We start from the raw sequence: 23,884 nt of genomic DNA on the forward strand, positions 1-23,884 counted from the left end.
CCCACAATCCTAGGGCTGAGAGGGGCCGTGAAAGGTCAACCGGTCCAACCCCCGGCAACCACGTTGAAATCCCGTGACCGCCCTCTCCGGCTGGCCCTCGCCCGGCCCTCCCACTTCCCGACCGTCCTCCAGGCGGTCGTGCATTCATTCGGCCGTATTTAACGAGCGCTTACTTTGTCAGAGCGCTGTACCAGGCGCTTGGGAGAGTACGATACGACAGTCAACACATTCCGTGCCCATAACGAGCTTAACAGTCCAGAGGGGTCATTCCGGCCGCTCTTCCTTGCGGCCTGGACCGCCCCCCCACCCCGAAGCCGTCGGAGAACGCCCACCCCCCGGGGTGCGGGGTGGCCAACCGGTGCCACGCCCCACCGCCCTCCCCTCACCTTTCTCCTTGAAATCCATCTTCTGCACTTCCGGGATGAGGAAACTGTAGACCAGCTCGGCCACGATCTCTTCCGACTGCAGGTGTGTCCGGCTGAGGGGAAGACCGGGGAGAGGGGACGGGGGGGGGAGGGGCGGGGGGGGGGTGGGTCCGGTTCTTGCCGCGCGGCCCCAGCCGGGGCCGGCCCGCCTCCGCCTCTGCCTCCTGGGACGGTGGGAACCCGTCTCCTCCGGAGAGCATGGCCGGCGGTGGGGCCGTTGGCCGTGGCGGACGGAGAGGATAAGTGACCGGAACGAGGGCGGGACCCTGAAGGACCGGTGCCCCAGCACGGAGGGGAAGGATGGGGCGCCCCGGCGGCGCGGGCCGGGGTCCTGGCCGGGGGGAACGGGGACAAAAACAAAGAGGACGAAGCTCTGAAGACGCCCAGCGGGGTTTTCCCCTTCAAGGCTCAGACCGCTGGGCGACCCGGCTGGAGTCGGGGAGACGGACGGGGCAAGATGCACGAGACTGGCGCCCTGCGATCTAGAAAGGAGCAGCTCTTGGGGAGGCGGGGGGAGAAGCTGAGAGAGGATCATGAGGCAAAGGGGGAGAAGAGAAAATAGCGCCAGGCACGGAGGGGCAGAGAAACAGAGACACACACACACACACACAGAGACGGAGACAGAGAAAAAGAGACAGAGACAGAGAGAGAAGAGAGAGAGAGCGGGTGTGTATATGTGTGTGAGTGTGAATGTAAGCAATGTGACCTAGTGGCCTTGGAGTCAGAAGGACTTGGCTTCCAATCCCGGATCCACCACTTGCCCGCCGTGTGACCTTAGACAGGTCACTTTACTGGACCTCAGTGACCCCCTCTGTAAAACGGGGATGAAGACTGTGAGCCCCACGTGGGACCGGGACTGAGTCCGACCCGATTCGCTAGGCTCTATCCCGGCGCTCGGCGGAGTGCCCGGCACACGGTAAGCGCTTAATCGACATCGCCGTCATTGCCACCGTTACCTGGGCCTTCCCGGCCCCCCGGGGGTCCCCCCGAGGGACCTTCCCGCGGGTTTCTTAGCGCGTGAAGGAAAGCCGCCCCCTGCAACCTCCCGGCTGCAGACACGCCGTCGGCCCGCCACTGGGTCCCGCCCTCACCGGTTCTCCATTTCGTAGGCGATGTCGTTGATCTCCGAGGCCTTCTTCTGGATCTCTTCCCTGGCCTGCTCCTCCGCGGTGCTCTCCTGGGTCCCCAGGATGATGTCTTCCAGGTAGGACGTCACCGTGCTCTGGTGCACCTTAACCACCTGCGCCGGGACACCGTCCGTTCGCTCGCGGGGGGCCGGGCCCGGCCCGCCCCTCGGCCTCCCCCGGCCCCCGGCCCCTTCCCTTCACGGTCCCGTCTCCCCCGGTTGGGAGAGGGGATGGGTCCCGGAAAGACCGAGGGGGTGCCGGGTGGGGGGGCAGAAGGGCGGAATGGGTCCTCCCCCCGGCTCCGCCCGTTGCTTCGTGGGGCGAGTCGCTTCTCCGGGCCTCAGCTGTAAAACCGGGGAGCCCCGCCGTTAGACTGTGAGCCCCACAAGGGACAGGGACTGTGCCCGACCCCATTAAACTCGTACCTACCCCAGCGCTTAGAAGGAGCGCTCGGCGCAGAGCGCGCGCTTCACCAACGCCCTTAGAAAGAAAAAAAGCGGGGCCCCACTGGCCTCCTTGAAGATCTGGTCCTCCTCCCGCTGGCGCCTCTGCTCCCGCTGGCGGCGGCCGCTCTCCTCGGCCTCGCGGAGACGCCGCTGCCGCTCGGCCAGCTGGGCGAAGGCGTGGACGCGCCGCTCCTCCTGCAGCCGAACCAGCTCTTTGGACAGGAAGTCCAGCATGTCCACCAGGGCCCGTCCCGCCAGCCCCGCCAGGTGGTCCTCCACCAACGCCACCTGGAAAGCGGGGAGAAAAAGCCCCTCCCTCAGCGCCGGGAGCCGCCCCGGGGGGCAACGGGCGCGGTCCCGGGGAGTCCCGCTTGCCCTCGCCCGCCCGTTTGCCCTTGAGGCCGAGGGGTGCGGCGGCTCAGTGTTTATCCGGCGCTTACTGGGTGCGGGGCACTGTCCCGAGCGCTTGGGAGAGTACGCTACAACAGCAGCGGGGCAGCAGCCCGGCCTGGTGGCAAGAGCCCGGGCGTGGGAGTCGGAGGACCCGCGTTCTAATCCCGGCTCCGCCATCTGTCTGCTGTGTGACCTGGGGCAAGTCGCTTCACTTCTCTGGGCCTCAGCTACCTTGCCGGTAAAATGGGGATTGAGACTGTGAGCCCCTCGGGGGAGAGGGGCTTGTGTCAACCCGATGACCCGGTACCTACCCCGGCACTGAAAACAGAGCGTGCCACATAGCAGGCGCATAACAAATACCGTCATTATTATTATTATTATTGTTAACGACGGGACCCGGTCCCCGCCCAAGACGAGTTGACGGTCTCGAGGACGGGCTTCCGGGGCGACCCCCCGCCGGAGCACCCGGGGGGTGGTTTGGGCCGGAGAGAGGTGGGCAGAGGACGGGGAGAGGGGTCGGGCCGGGCGGGGGGAAGGGTCTCCCGCAGGGCCGGCCGGGCCCACCTTGTGCTCCTGCAGGTCTCGCTGGCGCTGCAGGGCCAGAATGACCTGCTTCTCCAGCTTCTTGACCAAGCGGTCATCCTCCTGCAGGGCGTGGCTGCCGCGCAGCTCCTGGATCAGCTCCAGACGCTTCTCCTTCCCTTCGAACATCTGGCCGGAGACACCCCCGCCCCCAGCCCGCCGTGAACGCCCGCCCGGGCCCTCCCCCGGGGGCGGCCGGGGTTTGGGCGACAGGGAGGCCGGAGAGGACAGGGTAGCGGTCCCCCTACCACGTTCTGCACGGCTCGGCCCCGTAGGAGCTTCTGCAGGTCCACGATGGCCATTTCTTGCTCCTCCTCCTCCTACGAAGTGAGGCCCGGGGTGGGACCAGGGGTGGGGGGCCTTGCCAAGACCCCCCCGACACCCGGCGCCCCTGAATCCAGAGCGGAGGGGGTCCAAAGCAGCCCCTCGCTTTCCCCTGCGCCCCCAGGCTCTTTGTCTAATAACACAAATGATGACGGCATTCGTCAAACCCTTACTCTGCGCCAAGCACCGTTCTAAGCGCTAGGGTGGCCACAAGGCGATCAGGTCGTCCCCCGTGGGGCTCACGGTCTCCATCCCCATTTTAAAGATGAGGGAACTGAGGCCCGGAGAAGTCGAGTGACTTGCCCACGGTCGCACAGCAGACAGGTGGCAGAGCCGGGATCAGAACCCTCGTCCTCTGACTCCCAAGCTCGTGCTCTTGCCACCAGGCCAGGCTGCTTCTCTACCCCCTCGCCCTCTTTTTATTAATAAATAATAATAATAATTAGGGTACTCGTTAAGCACTTACGATGGGCCAAGCACTGTTCCAAACGCTAGGGTAGATACGAACCGAACAGGTCGTTCCAGTCCCTGTCCCACACGGGGCTCACAATGTTAATCCCCACTTTACAGGTGGGGTCACTGAGGCCCGGAGGAGTGAAGTGACTTGCCCGAGGCCACACAGCAGACACGTGGTGGAGGCAGAATCGGAACCCAGGACTTTCCGACTCCCCGTGTTTCATCCACTAAGCCCCGCCGCTTCTCTTTTTAACACCACTCTGTACGTCAGGGGGCTCGAGAGCGCCGGCGTCCCGGTCCCAGCTCCGCGTACCGTGCGTCTCCTCAGGTAAGCCACCGAACCTCTCTGGGCCTCAGTTTCCCCTGGGTAAAACGGGACACCCTACCTGCTCTCCCTCCTTAGACCGCGAGCCCCGTCTCTCTCGTACCCACCCCGGGGCTGGGCGCGGTGTGAGCGCCTACCGATCCCCTAATTAGCCGAATAGATCCCTGCCCCCCGTTCCGCCTGAGCGGGCTGGGGGTTTCTCCCTTACGTTGGTAGGCATCTCGAAGGTCGGGGTCGGAGGTCGAGGGGCCGGTTTGGTCCTCCTCTCCAGGAAGCGCAGGGGTTTCTTGGGCTCCTGAATTTTCTTCTTCTCCAACAGCACCTGCGACCCAGAGCCTCCTCTGCTGCAGCCCCGGCCCCCCCTACACCCTGGGGGCGGCTACCACATGCCCCCGTGGCCACGCCCCATAGCCCCACAGCCCTCAGTGCCAACACCGAGCCCGGGCCCTCTCTCGGTGAGGCCCAGAGGGAAAACCTGCCTCTCCCCGCCTCGGGGGAGGAAGGCGACAGGAGGCGGTGCGGACTAACGCGAAGAGCGCGGGGCTGGGAATCGAGAGACCCGGGTTCGAGTCCCAGCTCGGCTCCTGACCTTGTGTGTGACCTCTCTGGACCTCGACGTCCTCTGTAAAACGGCGGGTAGAGCCCCGGCCCGGCCCGCCTCTTAGAGGATGAGCCGGGCCGGGGCCTGCTTTGGGCCTCCCTGTCCCACGTCCGCTCCGGGGCCCAGCACGGTGCTTAGCCCAAGGTGGGCCTCGAACGAAAGACCACCGTTAAAAGGCCTCTATTTTCAAATCGATCCATCCATCGGCGGTATTTATCGAGCGCTTCCTTGGGCAGAGCACCGAACTAAGCAGTTGGGACCACACCACACCAGCGTTGGTGGACGTCTTCCCTGCCCACCGCGCGGAGATTCCGGTCTAGAATAATACTTACGTCACCTGTTAAGCGCTTCCTAAATGCCAGGGCACCGTTCTAAGCACTAGATAGATAGAAGCTAATCAGGTGGGGCTCACAGTCCTACTCCCCATTTTACAGATGAAGTAACTGAGGCCCGGAGAAGTGAAATGATGCGCCCAGGGCCATCAGGTAAGAAGCTCCGTCCCCTGGCTCCCGAACCCGGGCTCTTGCCACGCTGCCAGACCGGGAGCCTAGGCGGGTGGGGATTGTCTCTGTTGCCCTACTGTGCTTTCCAGGCCCGCGGCCCAGGGCTCTGCACACAGTAAGCGCTCAGTACAGACGACTGAATGAACCAAGGACTGAAGAGACGGGGACCCAGCCGGGACAGCCGGCGCGTGCTCTCTCTCCGTCTCTCTCTGGGCCGCGCGTGGAACCCGCTACCTGGTGGACCTGGGCCAGCTCGTTCTCCAGCCTCGCCGACTTCTTCAGGAACCCGTCTTTCGTCGTGTGGTCGGGCCGGGGCGGGGTGCGGACGCGGGGTTGGGTCAGAGACGCCGGGAGCGACGCTTCCAGCTCTAGAAATCCTGGCGGCCCGGAGGAGGAGGAGGAGGGAGACCGTGAGCAGGGGGAGGGCGACTCCCAAGTGCTCGGTACGGCGCTGGGCCCCGGACCCTCACCTCTCCCGGAGCGGCCATCGTGCCCGCTACTAACGGGACTGTGCTCTGCCCGTCCAGTGCTCCGTCAGCCAGTCGTATTCCCTGAGAGCTTACTGGGAGCAGAGCACTGTACTAAGCGCTTGGGAGAGTATACGAGACAACAGAACAGAGGCACGTAGGAGTCAGTCGGCCGGTCGTCGTTATCGAGCGCTTACCCCGGGCACGGCACTATTCTAAACACTTGGGAGAGGACAGGAGGACAAGAGAACAGATACACACAGTAGACAGGCGGTCGATCGTAATAATAATAATAATATTGGTATTTGTTAAGCGCTTACTATGTGCAGAGATCGTATTTATTGAGCGCTTTCTGGGGGCAGAGTACTGTACTAAGCGCTTGAGAGGGTTCACTAGAACAAAAGAACAGATACACACGGTAGTCAGTCGGTCGATCGTGTTTATTGAGCGCTTTCTGAGGGCAGAGCACCGTACTAAGCGCTTGGGAGAGGACACTAGAACAAGAGAACAGATACACATGGTAGTCGATCGTGTTTATCGAGCGCTTTCTGAGGGCAGAGCGCTGTACTAAGCGCTTGGGAGAGGACACTAGAACGAGAGAACAGATATACACGGTAGTCGGTCGATCGTGTTTTCTGAGCGCTTTCTGGGGGCAGAGCGCTGTATTAAGCGCTTGGGAGAGGACACCAGGACAAGAGAACAGATATGCACGGTAGTCAGTCGGTCGATCGTGTTTATCGAGCGCTTTCTGAGGGCAGAGCACTGTACTAAGCGCTTGGGAGAGGACACTAGAACAAGAGAACAGATACGCACGGTAATCAGTCGGTCGATCGTGTTTATTGAGCGCTTTCTGAGGGCAGAGCACTTTACTAAGCGCTTGGGAGAGGACACTAAGACAAGAGAACAGATACGCACGGTAGTCAGTAGGTCGATCGTGTTTATTGAGCGCTTTCTGAGGGCAGAGCTAAAACTAAGCGCTTGGGAGAGGACACTAGAACAAGAGAACAGATACGCACAGTAATCAGTCGGTCGATCGTGTTTATCGAGCGCTTTCTGAGGGTAGAGCACTGTACTAAGCGCTTGGGAGAGGACACTAAGACAAGAGAACAGATACGCACGGTAGTCAGTCGGTCGGTCGTGTTTATTGAGTGCTTTCTGAGGGCAGAGCACTGTACTAAGCGCTTGGGAGAGGACACTAAGACAAGAGAACAGATACACACGGTAGTCAGTCGGTCGATCGTCTTTATTGAGCGCTTTTTGAGGGTAGACCACCGTGCTAAGCGCTTGGGAGAGGACACCAGGACAATAAGACTGAAACTCCACGTAGGCAGACCGGCCTCCCGCCCGAGCTCGGGGGTCTCACCCTGGTAGGTGTCGAGGAAGCGGTTCCGGACGACGTAGCGCTCCGCGTTCCTGTCGGGGAAGTGTCCGACGCGGGCCAGGGGCCCGTAGGACTGGGAGCCGAAATCCGTGTACTCCCGGATGACGTCTCTCGGCTCCAGCTGGCCCTCTACGTTCTGCCCCTTCAGCCTCAGCTTCCTGATGGCTGAGAGTGGGTCCGGGCTCGGGGGGGCGGGGGGACCTTCCGCGGCCCCGGGCCCACGCGGCTTTTCCTGCCCCCGTCCCCCCCCGGGGCCCCCCCCCCCCCGGCCCCGACGTCCGCCCGCGCCGCCCAGCGGGGTTACCGGTCACGTGGTCGTGGCGGAGGCCGCGCCCCTTGGCCTCCTTCTCCTCCTGCAGCCGGACCCACCGGGCCCGGAGCCGCGTCTCGCTCCGCCGGCTCTGGCTCTCCGCCCGCTGCTTCAACAGCCGCCTCAGCACCTCCAGCCGGGCTTCCTGCAGCCTTCAATTAGGCAAGCGATCAATCCATCCGTCGGGCCGGGGCACTTACCGAGCGCTCGGCGGAGGCGGCGCGCCGGACTGAGCGTTTGGGAGGGGCCGATACGACGGAGTCGGCCGGCCGATCGCCTTTATCGAGCGCTTACGGGGGGCAGGGCGCTGTACTGGGCGCTTGGGGGCGGACAATGGAAGGGTAAACGATAATAATGATGATGATGATGTCGGTATTTGTTAAGCGCTTACTACGTGCCGAGCACCGTTCTAAGCGCTGGGGGAGATACGGGGTCATCGGGTTGTCCCGCGTGAGGCTCACAGGCTTCATCCCCATTTGACAGATGAGGGAACTGAGGCACAGAGAAGCTAAGTGACTTGCCCACGGGCACCCAGCTGACGAGCGGCGGAGCCGGGATTAGAACCCACGACCTCTGACTCCCGAGCCCGGGCTCTGAAGGGAGTGGGAGAAGCTCCTTGGGGGCAGGGATCGAGCCTACTAACTCTACTGGACTCTCCCGAGCGCTCCGCCCAGTGCTCCGCACGCAGTGGACTGCCCGCTCCTCGAGGGAAGGGATCTCGTCTACTCAGTCTAGTGCCCTCCCCCACGCCCTCGGCCCAGCGTTGTGCCCAGCGGAGGCGCTCAAGCAGCACGGCCTAGCGGACGGAGCCCGGGCCCGGGAGCTAGAAGGCCGAGGGTTCTAATCCTGCCTCTGCCACTTGTCCCCCGGGTGGCCCTGGGCAAGTCAGTTCTTCTCTGGGCCTCTGTTCCCTCATCTGGAAAACGGGGATCGAGACCGGGAGCCCCGCGTGGGACAGGGACTGGGTCCAACCCGATCCGCTTGTGGCCACCCCGGCGCTTAGCACGGGGCCTGGAACACAGGAAGAGCTTAACGGATAATACGATTATTATTATTACCGATCCCTATCAGTCGGCGGAATGCAGCAGCTGCCCTCCCCTTCGGGGAGCCGAGGACCCCCGAGATCCGGCCGGATCCGACCGGGGCCTCCGGGGCCGTCCCCCGCGGCCCGGGGGGGGGGGGGGGACGGAGAGGCGCGGTGGGCAGCCGGGGGGCTCCGTCGGAGGGACGCCGGGGCACTTACTTCCCGATCTCGTGCTCTCGGAAGGCCCACTCTCTCCTCTCCATCTCGTCCACCATCCTCCTCCTCTTGTCGAGCTGGGCTAAGTCGTTCAGGGGCGGGAGGGTGGCTTCCCAGGCCCGCTTCTCCCGGGCTCGCTCGATCATCTCCACCTCGGCCAGGCCCGCCGGGAGGCCCCGGCCTGTGGGGGGGGGGGGACACCCGGGAGCCGCGATTCGGGAAGGGGCCGGGGGCGTCTCCGGGGGAGTCGGGGGTGGGCGGTCCCCGGGAGCGAGACCGGACGAGATCAAGAGGGAGAGAAGGGAGACCGGGGCAGAGACACTCAGGGGTGAAAAGAGATAATCGTCATCACAATAACTGCGGTACTGAATACGAATAACGATAATGATGCTTTCTGCTAAGCCCGTTCTAGGTGCCAGGCGCCGTGCCGAGCACCGGGGTGGAGCCAAGCAAATCGGGATGGGCACAGTCCCCGCCCCATGAGGGGCTCACAGTCTCAATCCCCGCTTTACAAATGACGTAACTGAGGCACGGAGAAGTGGCTTGCCCCGGGGCACCCAGCAGACAGGCGGCAGAGCCGGGGCTAGAACCCACGACCCTCTGAGTCCCGGGCCCGGGCCCCAGCCACTCCCCCGAGACGGAAAAACCGAGAGGACGAGAGGAGCAGAGACTGAGAGAAGCCGAGCTCGAGGGGGACCCAGAGAAAACGGCATCGGGCGCGGCGGTGCGGCCGGCCGCGGCCCTCGGCCGGGCCGGGGCGCCGACTCACCCCAGGTGAGCGTGGCCAGCGTCAGCAGCTCGGGGATGGACTCCTGACACACCACCACGTAGTCGGGGCTGTACGGCCCCGTCTGGGCTTCGCCGTCGCGGTAGTCCGTCTGGGTGCCCACCGTCTGCGCCGGGGGGATGCCCGGCTGCCGCTGGTGGGCCGCGGGAAAGGGACCCCCGGAGGGCCTAGAGGGGACGACGCCGAGAATCCTCGGATATAACGCTCTACGGGGCAAATCGAGACCCGGAGCTGTCATTCGCTCTTTCCCGCGATCGTATTTATTGAGCGCCTTCGCTGAGCAAAGCACTGGATTGAGCGCTTGGGGGAGGACAATAGAAGAGTAGACAGCTACTCTAAACAGGTAGAGAAGCAGCGTGGCTCAGTGGAAAGAGCACGGGCTTTGGAGTCAGAGGTCATGAGTTCGAATCCCGGCTCTGCCACTCGTCAGCTGTGTGACTGTGGGCGAGTCACTTCACTTCTCTGGGCCTCAGTCACCTCATCTGCAAAATGGGGATTAAGACCGTGAGCCCCGCGTGGGACAACCCGATTCCCCTACGTCTACCCCGGCGCTTAGAACAGTGCTCTGCACGTAGTAAGCGCTTAACAAATACCAACATTATTATTATTATTATTATTAGCTACATGCCTTACTAGTAAGACTACAGCGAACACACGGAGGATGCTCTCCAACACGGTGTGGGGCTCAGTAACTACGACCGAATGCGTGAATATGACAGATACACGCAAGTTGCTCTAGAACAGCGTAGGAAACACAGGGCTTTCCCTCTAGAACCCAGTCGGGGGGCTCATATGACAAACCCCGGGGGACGGCTCTAGAACTCGGTCTAGGGCCAGAAAAGCATGCATGGCTCAGTGGAAAAGAGCCTGGGCTTCGGAGTCAGAGGTCATGAGTTCGACTCCCGGCTCTGCCACTTGTCAGCTGTGTGACTGTGGGCGAGTCACTTCGCTTCTCTGTGCCTCAGTTCCCTCATCTGTAAAATGGGCATTAACTGAGAGCCTCAGGTGGGACGACCTGATTCCCCTGTCTCTCCCCCAGCGCTTAGAACAGTGCTCGGCACATAGTGAGCGCTTAACAAATACCAACAGTATTAAAAGCGTCTCGGACCGGGGAGAGCCGCGGACCGGAGTGCCAGGGTGCCAGGCTTGGGGCCCTCTTCCTACCTGGCTGCTGTGAGGATGGCGTTGAGGGGCATCTGTTTGAAGAACGGGAGGACTGGCCTGGAAAAAAGAGGAGGAAACACATGTGTAAAAAGGGAGGGCTTTCGCTTTCTCTCTGAGACGGAGCGGGGCTTTTCTCGCCCAGGCCGGACGCCCACCCGTCCCCCTCTCCCCCTGCAGCCCGAGGACCAGGCAGACTTTACGGGCGGTAAGCGGGGAGGCCACTTCTCTGGCAGAGCCGGCCCAGGTCCCCAGGCCAGTGCCCACCCGCTGGCTAGTCCTCAGTTCAGTCCTCCGCACACGACGGGCTTAATAAATACCATTCCTATTATCGATCAATCGGTGGTATTTATTGAGCGCTTCCCGTGTGCAGAGCCCTGAGCCAAGCACTTGGGGAAGCACCCTACAATCCAGTTGGTAGACGTGTTCCCCGCTCACAACGAACTCACTACCGTGGCTTAACCCGCTAACCCTCCTTCCAAGCTGTGAACTCACCGTGGACTGCGAATGCGTCTGCTTATTCTTCCCACGCGTTTAGTAATGATAATAATAATAACGTTGGTATTTGTTAAGCGCTTACTCTGTGCAGAGCACTGTTCTAAGCGCTGGGGGAGATACAGGGTCATCGGGTCGTCCCACGTGAGGCTCACAGTCCGAATCCCCATTTTACAGATGAGGGAACTGAGGCACAGAGAAGTGAAGTGACTTGCCCACAGCTGACAAGTGGCAGAGCTGGGATTCGAACCCATGACCTCTGACTCCCAAGCCCGGGCTCTTTCCACTGAGCCACGCTGCTTCTCAACAGTGGTCTGACTAACCAACACCTCCTTCATATGATAACAATAAAAATACTTGCATTTATTAAGCGCTCATTATGTGCCAAACACTCTACTAACCACTGAGATAGATACGGTGTATGCAGAGTCAGTCATTCATTCATATTTACTGAGTGCTTACTGAATTTCAGAGCGCTGTACGAAGCACGTGGGAGAGGACGACAGAACAATAAAACAGAGACATCCCCCGCCCACAGCGAGCTTACAGTCTAGAGGGGGAGACAGACGTTAATAGAAATAAATAAATTACAGATCTGGACATAAGTGGGGTGCGGCTGAAGGGGGGGGGGGATGAATAAAGGGAGCAAATCAAGGCGACGCAGAAGGGAGTGGGAGAAGGGGAAAGAAGGGCTTAGTCAGGAAAGGCATATGGATAGAGCACAGGCCTGGGAGTCAGAGGGTCACGGGTTCTAATCCCGGCTCCTCCACTTGTGTGCTGTGTGGCCTTGGACCGGTCACTTCACTTCTCTGGCCCTCAGTTCCCTCATCTGGAATATGTGAGGCGGGGGCAGTGTCTAACGCAACTATCTTGTATCGGCCCCAGCGCTTAGAACAGTGCCTGGCACAGAGTAAGCGCTTAACAAATAGCACCGTTGATGTTCATTATAATTACTATTTACCCCAGCGCTTACAGCAGGGGCTGGCACACAGTAGTAAGCACTTAACAAATACCACAAATATTATTACTCTCTGGCCTGGCTCGGCCCTCCTCCGAACAGTCCCCCGCCGGCCCCTCTGATCTGCTCGGATGCTCTGGGCCGCCGACGACCTGGGGGCCGGGGAGGGGCGGGGGAGGCCTCACCCCACGCCCACCGGACCCCCGAGGCCGCCCCGGGCCGAGGGCCCGAGCCCCGTGGAGGCCGTTTCCTACCGTTCGAAATACTTGTAGCGATTCCTCCCGCTGACTTCGGGGTCTTCGTAAACGTCCCGGGGCGGCCGAAAAGAAGGGTCGGATCTACGGGGGGCGGGGAGACCGCGGTCAGAGACCAGCGGCGGCGGCCAAAGAGGCCCTGGGCCGGCCGCGTGGATGCCCAGTTCCCCCTCTCCCCCGAGGGGCCGGCGGGCACGGCCCAGTGCGGGCCGCCTGGTTTTCTCCTCCATCTTCTCCCCGCTCCGGGCCCTTTCTCCGCCTGAGGCCACGGGGGCTGGACGGATACGGGGGACGCGGGGTCACACTCACGCCGCCAGCCTCCGGAGGGCTTCCTTCCGCCGCTGGGCCGGGCCCCTCCAGGCGCGGTCGATGAACGGCGGGACCGGGTCCTCGGTGGACATGACCAGGGAGAAGCTGGGGTAGTGTCGCAGCTGGCTGAACATGTTCCGAAACCTGGGGAACTTGAGCTGGGGGCGGGCACGGCGGGGGTGGCGACGGCCGCGGGTGAGGAGGGAGGAAAGACGGCTTGAGACCCCTCGATCCCCTCACCCCCCGATCTCCTTCTACGACCCAGCCCGCACTCTTCGTTCCTCTAACGCCGACTTCCTCCCCACGCCTCCATCTTGCCTCTCTCGCTCCCGACCTCTGGTCCGCGTCCCGCCTCCGGCCCGGGGACGTCCTCCCGCCTCCCTTCCGACGCCCAGGCCCGCGCTCTATCCACCGGGCCTCGCCGCTTCTCGTGGAGGAGGCCTCGCGGGCCGTTGCGGTGCCGTGACCTACCAGCCTGTTTTGTAGGAGGATGGCCCGGATGTTAGCCTGCGCGTGGTCCTGCTCGCTGGACACGGTGAACAGTGGGTCTGCAATAGGAACAGGCCAACGGGGCCAGACGTTATAATAATGTCGGTGTTTGTTAAGCGCTTACTACGTGCAGGGCACTGTTCTAAGCGCTGGGGGAGATACGGGGTCATCGGGTTGTCCCACGTGAGGCTCCCGGTCTTCATCCCCATTTTACAGATGAGGTATCTGAGGCCCTGAGAAGCGAAGTGACTCGCCCACAGTCACACAGCTGACAAGTGGCAGAGCCGGGATTCGAACCCATGACCTCTGACTCCCAAGCCCGGGCTCTTGCCACTGAACCACGCTGCTTCCCGGGGGGGGGGGGGGGGGGGAGCCCGGCCAATGGCCCAAGGGAACAGTGCGATGGGACACAATGTCCACACCCCAGTTAATTGTCCCAGTAATAATAATTATTAATAATAATATTAATTCATTCAATAGTATTTATTGAGCGCTTCCTATGTGCAGAGCACCGTACTAAGCGCTTGGAATGGACAATTCGGTAACAGATAGAGACGATCCCTGCCCAATAACGGGCTCACAGTCTAAACGGGGGAGATAGCAGAGCATAACAGAACAAAACAAGTAGTCTGGTGGAGACATCCCCAGGATAAACAGAATAACAACTGGGGTTTTTGTGGGGTGCTTACTATGTGCCAGGCACTGTTCTAAGCGCTGGGATGGATACAAGATAATCAGATTGGACACAGTCCCTGTCCCACGTGGGGCTCACGGTCTTCATCCCCATAATAATAACAGTGGTATTTGTTAAGCGCTTACTATGTGCCAAGCACTGTTCTAAGCGCCGGGGGGGGATACGAGGTGATCAGGTGGTGCCACGTGGGGCTCCCAGTTTTAATCCGCATTTTACAGATGAGGTCACTGAGGCCCAGAGAAGTGAGGTGCCTTGCCCAAAGTCACACTGCTGGCAAGCGGGGGAGCCGGGATTAGAACCCACGACCTCTGACTCCCAAGCCCGGGCCCTTTCCACTGAGCCACGCCGCTGCTCTGCAAATAAGGATAATGATAGCATTTGTTAAGCGCTTACTATGTGCAAAGCACTGTTCTGAGCACGGGGGACGGGGGATCAGGTTGTCTCCCGTGGGGCTCCCAGGCTTCATCCCCATTTGACAGAAGGGGTCACCGAGGCCCAGAGAAGTGAAGCGACTTGCCCAAAGTCACAGAGCTGACAAGCAGCGGGGGGCGGGGGGGAGGGGAGGATTTGAACCCACGACCTCTGACTCCCCAGCCCGGCCTCTTTCCCCCGAGCCACGACTGAGGGAAATAAATGAATGAATGAATGAATGAATGAACAAAAGGACCGCCCCGAGGGCTGTCGGGAGTTTGGTTCGGAGGGCAGTTCACGTGCTGAAGGGAGATCACGTGCTCTGGAGGGGCACGTGGGCAGGGAGGGGAGCACGTGACCTCCCTTCAGCACGTGAACTGCCCTCCGAACCAAACTCCCGACAGCCCTCGGGGCGGTCCTTTTGTTCGTTCATTCATTCATGATGGGTGAGGGGTCAGAGGTCAGGGGTGTGGCCTCACCATACAAGTAGTCGTTCGCTCGGTCCTCGAGGCCCGGTCGGGTGGCCAGCCGGGTCCTGACGGGCGGCGGGGCCCGGCCGGCCTCCGTGGACTCCATCTGGCTGCGGCTCCGGCTCATGGCGGCCGGCGATCCGCCCGCCATCCCTCCCGCTCCGGCCCGAGGCGGGGAGAGGCGCGCGGGGGGCCCGTCCCCATGGCAACCGACGCCGCGCACGCGCGCCAGCCGCGGGGCCGGGAAGGGCTCTGCGCATGCGGGCGGGGGGGGAGGGGGCGCTCCGCGCACGCGCGCTGGAGGGCGGAGTCACACGAGGCCAGGCGGGGAGAGCCCCGCGCATGCGCGCTTTGGGCCTGGAAACTCCTAATAATAATGTTGGTATTTGTTAAGCGCTTACTATGTGCAGTGCACTGTTCTAAGCGCTGGGGGAGATCCAGGGTCATCAGGTTGTCCCATGTGAGGCTCACAGTCTTCATCCCCATTTTACAGATGAGGTAAACTGCGGCCCAGAGGAATGAAGTGTCTTGCCCAAGGTCAAACAGCAGATATGTGGCGGAGCCGGGGTTAGAGCCCAATAATAATAATAATGTTGGTATTTGTTAAGCGCTTACTATGTGCAGAGCACTGTTCTAAGCGTTGGGGGAGATACAGGGTCATCAGGTTGTCCCACATGGGGCTCACGGTCTTAATCCCCATTATACAGAGGAGGTCACTGAGGCCCAGAGAAGTGAAGTGACTTGCCCACAGTCACACAGCTGACGGGTGGCAGATTCGGGATTCGAACCCATGACCTCTGACTCCCAAGCCCGGGCACTTTCCACTGAGCCACGCTGCTTCTTCTAGTCACCCCCCTTCCAAATCCAGCAGAGCTCCCAGCTTCATTCATTCATTTGCATTTATTGAGCCCTTACTGTGTGCAGAGCACTGGACTAAGCGCTTGGGAAAGGACAATACAGCTGAAAACCTGCGCCTCAGACCCCATTCCCTCTCACTTTATTAAAACCATCGCCCCTGCCCTCCTCCCTTCCTTAAGTTCTATTTTTAACCACTCAATCTCCAAGGGCTCCTTCCCCGCTGCCTTCAAACATGCCCACGTCTCCCCCATCCTAAAAAAACCCGCTCTCGACCCCACTTCCCCCTCCAGTTATCGCCCTATCTCCCTACTACCCTTCCTTTCCAAAATCCTAGAACGGGTCGTCTACAGTCGATGCTTAGAATTCCTTAACTCCCATTCTCTCCTAGACCCCCTCCGATCTGGCTTCCGTCCCCTCCACTCTACCGAGACTGCTCTCTCTAAGGTCACCCGTGACCTCCTTCTTGCCAGATCCGATGGCTCCCACTCCATTCTGATCCTCCTTGACCTCTCTGCTGCCTTTGACACTGTCGACCATCCCCTCCTCCATACCTCATCTCACCTCGGCTTCACGGACTCTGTCCTCTCCCGGTTCTCCTCTCACCTCTCTGACCGGTCATTCTCGGTCTCCTTCGCCGGAGCCTCCTCCCCCTCCCATCCTTTAACCGTCGGAGTTCCTCAAGGGTCAGTTCTCGGCCCTCTTCCGTTCTCCATTTACACTCACTCCCTCGGTGAACTCATCCGCTCTCACGGCTTCGACTACCATCTCTACGCAGATGACACGCAGAGCTACATCTCCGTCCCTGTCCTCTCCCCCTCCCTTCGGGCTCGCATCTCCTCCCGCCTCCGGGACGTCTCCGCCTGGATGTCGGCCCGCCACCTAAAACTCAACATGAGCAAGACTGAGCTCCTCATCTTCCCTCCCAAACCCGGTCCTCTCCCAGACTTCTCTATCACCGTGGGTGGCACGACCGTCCTTCCCGTCTCTCGGGCCCGCGATCTCGGTGTCATCCTTGACTCGTCCCTCTCGTTCACCCCACGCGTCCTATCCGTTACCGAGACCTGCCGGTTTCACCTCTACGATATCGCCGAGATCCGCCCTTTCCTCTCCACCCAAACGGCTACCTTACTGTTACGGGCTCTCGTTATATCCCGGCTAGACTACCGTGTCAGCCTTCTCTCTGACCTCCCTTCCTCCTCTCTCGCCCCGCTCCGGTCTATTCTTCACTCCGCTGCCCGGCTCATCTTCCCGCAGAGACGATCTGGGCCTGTCACTCGTCTTCTTAAACAACTCCGGTGGTTGCCTATCGACCTCCGCTCCAAACAAAAACTCTTCACTCTAGGCTTCGAGGCTCTCCGTCACCTTGCCCCTTCCTACCTCTCCTCCCTTCTCCCTTTCTACCGCCCATCCCGCACGCTCCGCCGCCCACCTCCTCGCCGTCCCTCGGTCTCGCCCATCCCGCCGTCGACCCCCGGGTCGCGTCCTCCCGCGGTCCCGGAACGCCCTCCCTCCTCACCTCCGCCAAACCGATTCTCTTTCCCTCTTCAAAACCCTACTTAAAACTCACCTCCTCCGAGAGGCCTTCCCAGACTGAGCTCCCCTTCTCCCTCTACTCCCTCTGCCACCCCCCCCTTTACCTCTCCGCAGCTAAACCCTCTTTTTCCCCTTTTCCCTCTGCTCCTCCACCTCTCCCTCCCCATCCCCACAGCACCGTACTCGTCCGCTCGACTGTATATATTTTCGTTACCCTATTTATTTTGTTAATAAATTGTACATCGCCTCGATTCTGTTTAGTTGCCATTGTTTTTACGAGATGTTCTTCATCGTTCTCGTCTGTCCGTCTCCCCCGATTAGACCGTAAGCCCGTCAAACGGCAGGGACTGTCTCTATCTGTTGCCGACTTGTTCATCCCAAGCGCTTAGTACAGTGCTCTGCACATGGTAAGCGCTCAATAAATACTATACTATTGAATAAATACTATTGAATAAAACATTGTTATGGAATCTTTCCAAAATTCTCTGATTTTGCTAGAGTCCAGAAGTCCAGTTTAGAAAAAATAGCAAAATGCTTTTCTCTACATACCAAATGTTCCCTCTAGAACTCCAACGGTGAGGGGGTTGCAAGGCAGAGGGGATCCATTCCCTCAGGAAACGGTGTAGCCAGAAACATCAGCAATCCCAGATGGGTTTGGCCAAATCCTTGGATGAGTATCCATGCTGGGTCTCTGGATGGAGAGACAGGGATGAAAAGAGGAAGGGTTGGGGAAGGAGTCACGCTGGGTCACTGGGGGAGAGGCAGGGATGGAGTGGTTAGAGGCAGGGGTTTGGATGGTCCATATTGGGTCCCTGGGGGAGTCAGGGATAGAGAAGTGAAAGTCAGGAGTGTTGGATGGCCTGTGTTGGGTCATTGGGTGAGAGTCAGGGATGGAGAGGGGAGAGTCAGGGGTTTTGGATGGTCCATGCTGGGGCACTGGGGGAAAGTCAGGAATGGAGAGGGGAGAGTCAGGGGAGTTGGATGGTCCATGCTGGGGCACTGGAAGAGTCAGGGATGGAGAGGGGAAGAGTCAGGGGGGTTGGATGGGCCATGCTGGGGCACTGGAAGAGTCAAGGATGGAGAGGGGAAGAGTCAGGGGGGTTGGATGGTCCATGCTGGGGCAGTGGGGGAGTCAGGGATGGAGAGGGGAGAGTCAGGGGGGTTGGATGGGCCATGCTGGGGCACTGGGGGAGTCAGAGATGGAAGGGGAGTTGGATGGCCCATGCTGGGGCACTGGGGGAGAGTCAAGAATGGAGAGGGGAGAGTTAGGGGTCCATCCCTAACCACGAAGGTGGATAAGCTCATTAGGGGTAGGCAATGTCTCTCTTTATTGTTGCACTGTGCTTTCCCAAGCGCTCAGTCCAGTGCTCCGCACACGGTAAGCGCTCCATAAAGAGATGGAGCGGTTTCCCCCGTGCTCTGCCCACAGTAAGGGCTCAATAAAGACGAGTGAATGAATGAGTGAGTGCCTGAATGAATGAATGAATGAATGGGGCCTGCGTCGGCCCTGAGAAGCGAGGCGGGCTTCCGGCCCACCCCGAGGGGGTGACTGCGCATGCGCGGGGTCACGAGGCCGGGCGCAAGGACCAGAGGCGCCATCGTCAGGTAGGAGCGGGGCGGCGGCAGCAGCGGGTCCGTGGTTCGAGGGAGCCCTCCCGCCCTCCCTTCTTTCCACCCGGCGGGATCGGTTCCCATCTCGGCCCCCGGCAGGGAGGTGAGAGGGCGGCGCGGAGCGGAGCCCGGGCCTCCCCTTGACATCTCCGCGACGTCACTTCCGGCTCCCCCGCCGCGGGAGCGCCGGAGGCGCATGCGCAGATCCTCCTTCTCGTGGCCCTTGTCTCCCCCTCCCCTCCGCGCCTGCGCTAAAGCGTCTCCTCCCGTCCCCCCCCCGGAAAGCGCTGCTTGGTCTAGTCCAAGGTCATCAGGTGAACGGTGGAGGGTGTTAGCAAAGGACGAGGACGGGGGGGGCGGGGACGGGGACGTTTTGGTCGTTTGGGGCTAATAATATTAATAATGTTGGTGTTTGCTAAGCGCTTACTATGTGCCGAGCACCGTTCTAAGCGCTGGGGGAGATCCAGGGTCATCAGGTTGTCCCCCGTGAGGCTCACAGTCTTCATCCCCCTTGTACAGATGAGGTCACTGAGGCCCAGAGAAGTTAATAATAATAATGTTGGTATTTGTTAAGCGCTTACCATGTGCCGAGCACCGTTCTAAGCGCTGGGGGAGATCCAGGGTCATCAGGTTGTCCCACGTGAGGCTCACAGTCTTCATCCCCCTTGTACAGATGAGGTCACTGAGGCCCAGAGAAGTTAATAATAATAATGTTGGTATTTGTTAAGCGCTTACCATGTGCCGAGCACCGTTCTAAGCGCTGGGGGAGATCCAGGGTCATCAGGTTGTCCCCTGTGAGGCTCACGGTCTTCATCCCCATTTTCCAGATGAGGTCGCTGAGGCCCAGAGAAGTTAATAATAACGATGTTGGTATTTGTCAAGCGCTTACTATGTGCAGAGCACCGTTCTAAGCGCTGGGGGAGATCCAGGATCATCGGGTTGTCCCACGTGATCATCCCCATTTTCCAGATGAGGGAACTGAGGCCCAGAGAAGTGGAGGGACTGGCCCACTGTCACGCAGCTGGCAAGTGGCAGAGGGGGGATTCGAACCCATGACCTCGGACTCCCAAGCCCGAGGTCTTGTCACTGAGCCACGCGGCTTCTCGAACCGCCAGGGGGCAGCACTGAACGAGGCCTTCTCTGTGCCCTCAGTTACCTCAGAGTAGTCATTCATTCATTAATAATAATAATAATAATAATGTTGGTATTTGTTAAATGCTTACTACGTGCAGAGCACTGTTCTAAGCGCTGGGGCAGATCCAGGGTCATCAGGTTGTCCCCCGTGGGGCTCACAGTTTTCATCCCCATTTGACAGATGAGGTCACCGAGGCACAGTGAAGTGACTTACCCAAGGTCACACAGCAGACAAGTGGCGGAGTGGGGATTCGAACCCACGACCTCCGACCCGGGCTCTTGCCACTAGGCCCTGATGGTATCCGTTAAGCGCTTACTATGTTTAAGCGCCGTTCTAAGCGCCGGGGGAGATCCAGGGTCATCGGGTCGTCCCCCGGGGGGCCCCCAGTCTTCATCCCCGTTTTCCAGACGAGGCCACCGAGGCCCAGGGCAGCGGAGCGACTCGCCCCCGGTCACCCGGCTGACGAGGGGCGGGGCGGGGGATTCGAACCCATGACCGCCGACTCCCAAGCCCGTGCTCTTTCCGCTGAGCCTAGCCCAAAGTCACCCGGCCGGGGCGGGGGCGGGCCTCGGCGGCGGGTCCGCCGGGCCCGCGGCCCGGGCGAGGGAGATGCCGACGGCCGTCCGCCCCCCCAGGCGGGGGTCCCCGGAGCGGCCGGAAGATGTCCAGTCTAGCCACCGCCACGTGCGAGTCGGGCTCCTCTGACAAGCCGGCGAAGAAGCCTCTGAAGCCGTGCTGCGCCTGCCCGGAGACCAAGAAAGTGCGGGACGCCTGGTAGGTGGGAGGGCCGGGCGCGGAGGGGAGGGGGCGACGGCCGGAGAGCCCGGTGGTCGGCGACGGCCTTCGGCGGGCAGGGGCGGGGAGTCCGAGAAGCGGCGGGGCTCGGGAGTCGGAGGTCGTGGGTTCGAAGCCGTGTCAGGTCACTTCCCTGTGCCTCGGTTCCCTCATCCGTCAAATGGGGATGAAGCCCGCGAGCCTCACGTGGGACGACCTGATGACCCTCTATCCACCCCGGCGCTTAGAACAGCGCCTGGCACGTAGTAAGCGCCGAACGAATACCGACATTATTCAGTCCCCGCCCCGCCGCCTTCGGCCGGTCACTTCTCCGGGCCTCGGCGACCTCATCTGGAAAGTGGGGATGAAGACTGGGAGCCCCCACGGGGCGGGGGGGGGGGCAGCTGATCACCTCCTATCCCCCCAGCGCTCAGCACAGTGCGTGGCACGTCGTAAGCGCTCAATACCAACTAATATCGTTATCTTCTCTGGGCCTCCGTTCCCTCATCTGGAAAATGGGGAGGAAGCCCGTGAGCCTCACGGGGGCAACCTGATGACCCCGTATCCTCCCCAGCGCTTAGAACGGTGCCTGGCATTCATTCGTTCGGCAGGATTTACTGAGCGCTTACTACGTGCAGAGCACTGGACTGAGCGCTCGGAATGGACAAATGGGCAACAGATGAGACAGTCCCCGCCCTCGGACGGGCGCACGGTCTGATCGGGGGAGACGGACAAAAACAGTAGCAATAAATGGAATCAGGATACTACTCGGCACATACTAAGCGCTTAACAGATGCCATTGTTATTATTAGAGCACCGTTCTAAGCGCTGGGGTAAACACAGGGGAATCAGGTTGTCCCACGTGGGGCTCACAGTCTTCATCCCCATTTGACAGATGAGGGAACTGAGGCACAGGGGATTCGAACTCATGAGCCCTGACTCCAAAGCCCGTGCTCTTTCCACTGCGCCACGCTGCTTCTCGGTAACAATTACTAATAAGAATGTGGGTGTTAAGCGCTTACCACGTGCCCGCCCGGCTCTGTCTGCAGCATCATCGAGAAGGGGGAGGAGCACTGCGGTCAGCTGATCGAAGCGCACAAGGAGTGCATGCGGGCCCTGGGCTTCAAAATCTAAACGGCCGGCGGGCGGCCGCACGGTGAGTCTCGGGGAGGAGAGGGGTCGTGGGAGACGCGGCGTGGCCCGGCGGGTAGAGCCCGGGCCCGCGAGTCGGAAGGTCCTGGGTCCCGATCCCGGCTCCGCCACGTGTCTGCCGGGCCACCTTGGGTGAGTCGCGCCTCAGTTCCCTCGTCTGTCAAATGGGGATTAACCGTGAGCCTCACCTGGGGCCACCCGATGACCCCGGATCTCCCCCGGCGCTTCGAGCGGCGCTCGGCACCTAGTGGGCGCTTAACAAATCCCAACGTTAGCATTATTTCGCTTCTCCCTACGTGGGACGACCCGATCACCCTGTCATAATGACGGGATCGAAGTGCTCGCTGCGTGCCAAGCACTGTTCTAAGCGCCGGGGGCGGGATTCAAGGTGACGGGGCTGTCCCCCGTGGGGCTCACGGCCTCCATCCCCGTTTGACCGACGAGGGCGCTGAGGCCCAGAGAGGTGAGGCGACTTGCCCAGAGTCGCCCGGCTGGCAAGCGGCGGAGCCGGGATTGGAACCCGGGACCTCCGACGCCCAAGCCCGGCCTCTTGCCACGGAGCCCCGCTCCCTCTCTACCCCAGCGCTTAGAACAGTGCTCGGCACGCAGCGAGCGCCGAACGAATACCAGCGTCATTCTTCTTCTCTGGGCCTCAGGTCCCTCGTCTGGAAAATGGGGCTGGAGACCGGGGGGGGGGGGGGGCGGTTTGCTTTTCTCCACCCCAGCGCTTATTACAGTGCCTGGCACATAGTGAGCGCTCAACAGATCCCGTCATTATTATCATCAGGGGGCCGGTGGGTCGGTGAGTCCGCGGGAAGAAGGATACGGGGGGCCTGGCGACTTTAGGGGCCCGGGGAATCCCGAGGGAGGGGGTCTGGGGCGGATCCCGTAGAGGCGTTAGGCGGACGGTCCGAACTTCCCCTGAAGCAGAAGTGTGAGCCTTTTATCCCACTCGTCCGCGACCCGGTCAGCTTGAATCTACCCCGGCGCTCGGTACAGTCCCTGACACGTAGAAAGTGCTTAATAAATACCATCGAAAGAAAAAAAGAGGCGCTTCTGACCCCTCTTACGGCTCCGCACGGGGGGTCGCGGGGGGGGGGGGGGTCCGGCTCTCTCAACGGTTTCTCCTTCCCCAGGTGACCCCGTCCCTCCGTCTCGCGAGCGGCTTTCCCGGAAGAGCCGGCCACTCGGCCGTTCGGGAGCGGGGAGCTGTCCCAACGCGGGATTCCTAGCGACGAGAAGCGTCCGGATGGGACGCGTTCGGAGCCGAAGGATTTCGTCAGGGGGAAGGGGCCGGGGGCCGCGCGGGTCGGGGAGCGCCTCGCTCAAATAAAACGGGTCGGAAACCTCTCCCGGCTCCGGTGGCTTTCGCGGTTCCGGCCCGGGACTGGAGTCGGCGGGCGGACGGGTCTCGCGCCGACCCCGCAAACGGCCCCGTGGGTGGAGCGCGGGCCTGGGAGCCGGAGGACCTGGGTTCTAATCCCGGCTCTGCCACTCGCTCGCCGGGTGACCTCGGGGAAGTCTCTTAACGTCTCTGTACCTCGGTTTCCTCGACTGTAAAATGGGGAGTCGAGACCTGTTCTCCCTCCCACTTAACCCGTCGGCCCCACGTGGGTCAGGGACGGTCTGACCTGGTCACTCTGTATCTACCCCGGTGCTCGGCATAGTGCAAGACACGTACTAAACGCTTAACAAATGCCATAAAATAGATATACCCGAGGGTGTCCGTCATTACTGCCGTTATCATCGTCACCGCATCTGTTAAGCTCGTCTGGGTGCTAAGCAGAGGAGTACATCGATCAACGGCGTTTGTCGAGTGGTTCCTCTGTGCAGAGCACTGTACTAAGCACCTAGGACAGGGTCGGCAGACACGTTGCACACAGTCTAACGAGCGGGGGAGAACGGGTACCTCGTCCCCCGTTGATAGACGAGGAGACCGAGGCCCAGAGAAGTGAAGCGCCTCGCCCCGGGCCCGCGTTCGGTCTTGCCGCCGTCCCGGTCCGGCTCGGGGCGTGGGGCCTTCCGGCAGGGGAACGGAACGTGAAGCGCGCCGGCCGCGAAACCCGACCCCGGTAGAGCGGGAGGGCCACCCTCGCCCGGTGCCGGCCGGGCCGGGGGGGGGGGTGTCCGGGGGCGGCCCCTGGCCGCCCGGAAGCACGAAATCCCCAGGGATCCCCTCCCGCGGCTCAGGATCCGCTTTATCACCCCGGGGG

General features: G+C 61.1%; 2 protein-coding genes across 4 annotated transcripts; one reads left to right on the forward strand and one right to left on the reverse strand.

The window, feature by feature from the left end:
* Window positions 1-264: 264 nt before the first annotated feature.
* CFAP91 (cilia and flagella associated protein 91) lies at window positions 265-14,759 on the reverse strand. The gene is made up of 17 exons (XM_039914341.1): window positions 14,618-14,759; window positions 13,016-13,092; window positions 12,545-12,702; window positions 12,236-12,319; window positions 10,532-10,588; window positions 9,350-9,573; window positions 8,584-8,761; window positions 7,335-7,492; window positions 7,013-7,195; window positions 5,417-5,559; window positions 4,287-4,400; window positions 3,222-3,293; window positions 2,956-3,102; window positions 2,065-2,286; window positions 1,517-1,665; window positions 387-478; window positions 265-290 (listed from the first exon to the last, which is right to left on the reverse strand). The coding sequence occupies exons 1-17, from the start codon at window positions 14,757-14,759 to the stop codon at window positions 265-267; spliced, it is 2,226 nt and encodes a 741-aa protein (XP_039770275.1).
* A 3,768-nt stretch (window positions 14,760-18,527) lies between these two features.
* LOC114817475 (cytochrome c oxidase copper chaperone) lies at window positions 18,528-23,021 on the forward strand. 3 transcript variants are annotated; one of them, XM_029081441.1, is made up of 4 exons: window positions 18,528-18,604; window positions 20,381-20,519; window positions 21,569-21,675; window positions 22,808-23,021. In XM_029081441.1, the coding sequence occupies exons 2-3, from the start codon at window positions 20,407-20,409 to the stop codon at window positions 21,651-21,653; spliced, it is 198 nt and encodes a 65-aa protein (XP_028937274.1). In that variant the 5' UTR covers window positions 18,528-18,604; window positions 20,381-20,406; the 3' UTR covers window positions 21,654-21,675; window positions 22,808-23,021. The 3 variants fall into 3 exon arrangements, with proteins under 3 accessions (XP_028937274.1, XP_028937275.1, XP_028937273.1); XM_029081442.2 differs by lacking the exon at window positions 18,528-18,604 and adding an exon at window positions 18,650-18,713; XM_029081440.2 differs by lacking the exon at window positions 18,528-18,604 and adding an exon at window positions 18,902-18,924.
* The last annotated feature ends 863 nt before the right edge of the window (window positions 23,022-23,884 follow it).

The sequence above is a fragment of the Ornithorhynchus anatinus genome, chromosome 16 (genome assembly GCF_004115215.2).
Source record: "Ornithorhynchus anatinus isolate Pmale09 chromosome 16, mOrnAna1.pri.v4, whole genome shotgun sequence".
Lineage (NCBI taxonomy): Eukaryota > Metazoa > Chordata > Mammalia > Monotremata > Ornithorhynchidae > Ornithorhynchus > Ornithorhynchus anatinus.

Coding starts and splice junctions, on each gene's coding strand:
- LOC114817475 (XM_029081441.1), top strand. CDS start 20,407: ATGTCCAGTCTAGCCACCGCCACGTGCGAGTCGGGCTCCTCTGACAAG. Junction 20,520..21,568: donor AAGAAAGTGCGGGACGCCTG/GTAGGTGGGAGG, acceptor CTCTGTCTGCAG/CATCATCGAGAAGGGGGAGG.
- CFAP91 (XM_039914341.1), bottom strand. CDS start 14,759: ATGGCGGGCGGATCGCCGGCCGCCATGAGCCGGAGCCGCAGCCAGATG. Junction 7,196..7,334: donor CCGCCACGACCACGTGACCG/GTAACCCCGCTG, acceptor ACCCACTCTCAG/CCATCAGGAAGCTGAGGCTG. Junction 1,666..2,064: donor AGGACCAGATCTTCAAGGAG/GCCAGTGGGGCC, acceptor GTCCCGGCGCAG/GTGGTTAAGGTGCACCAGAG.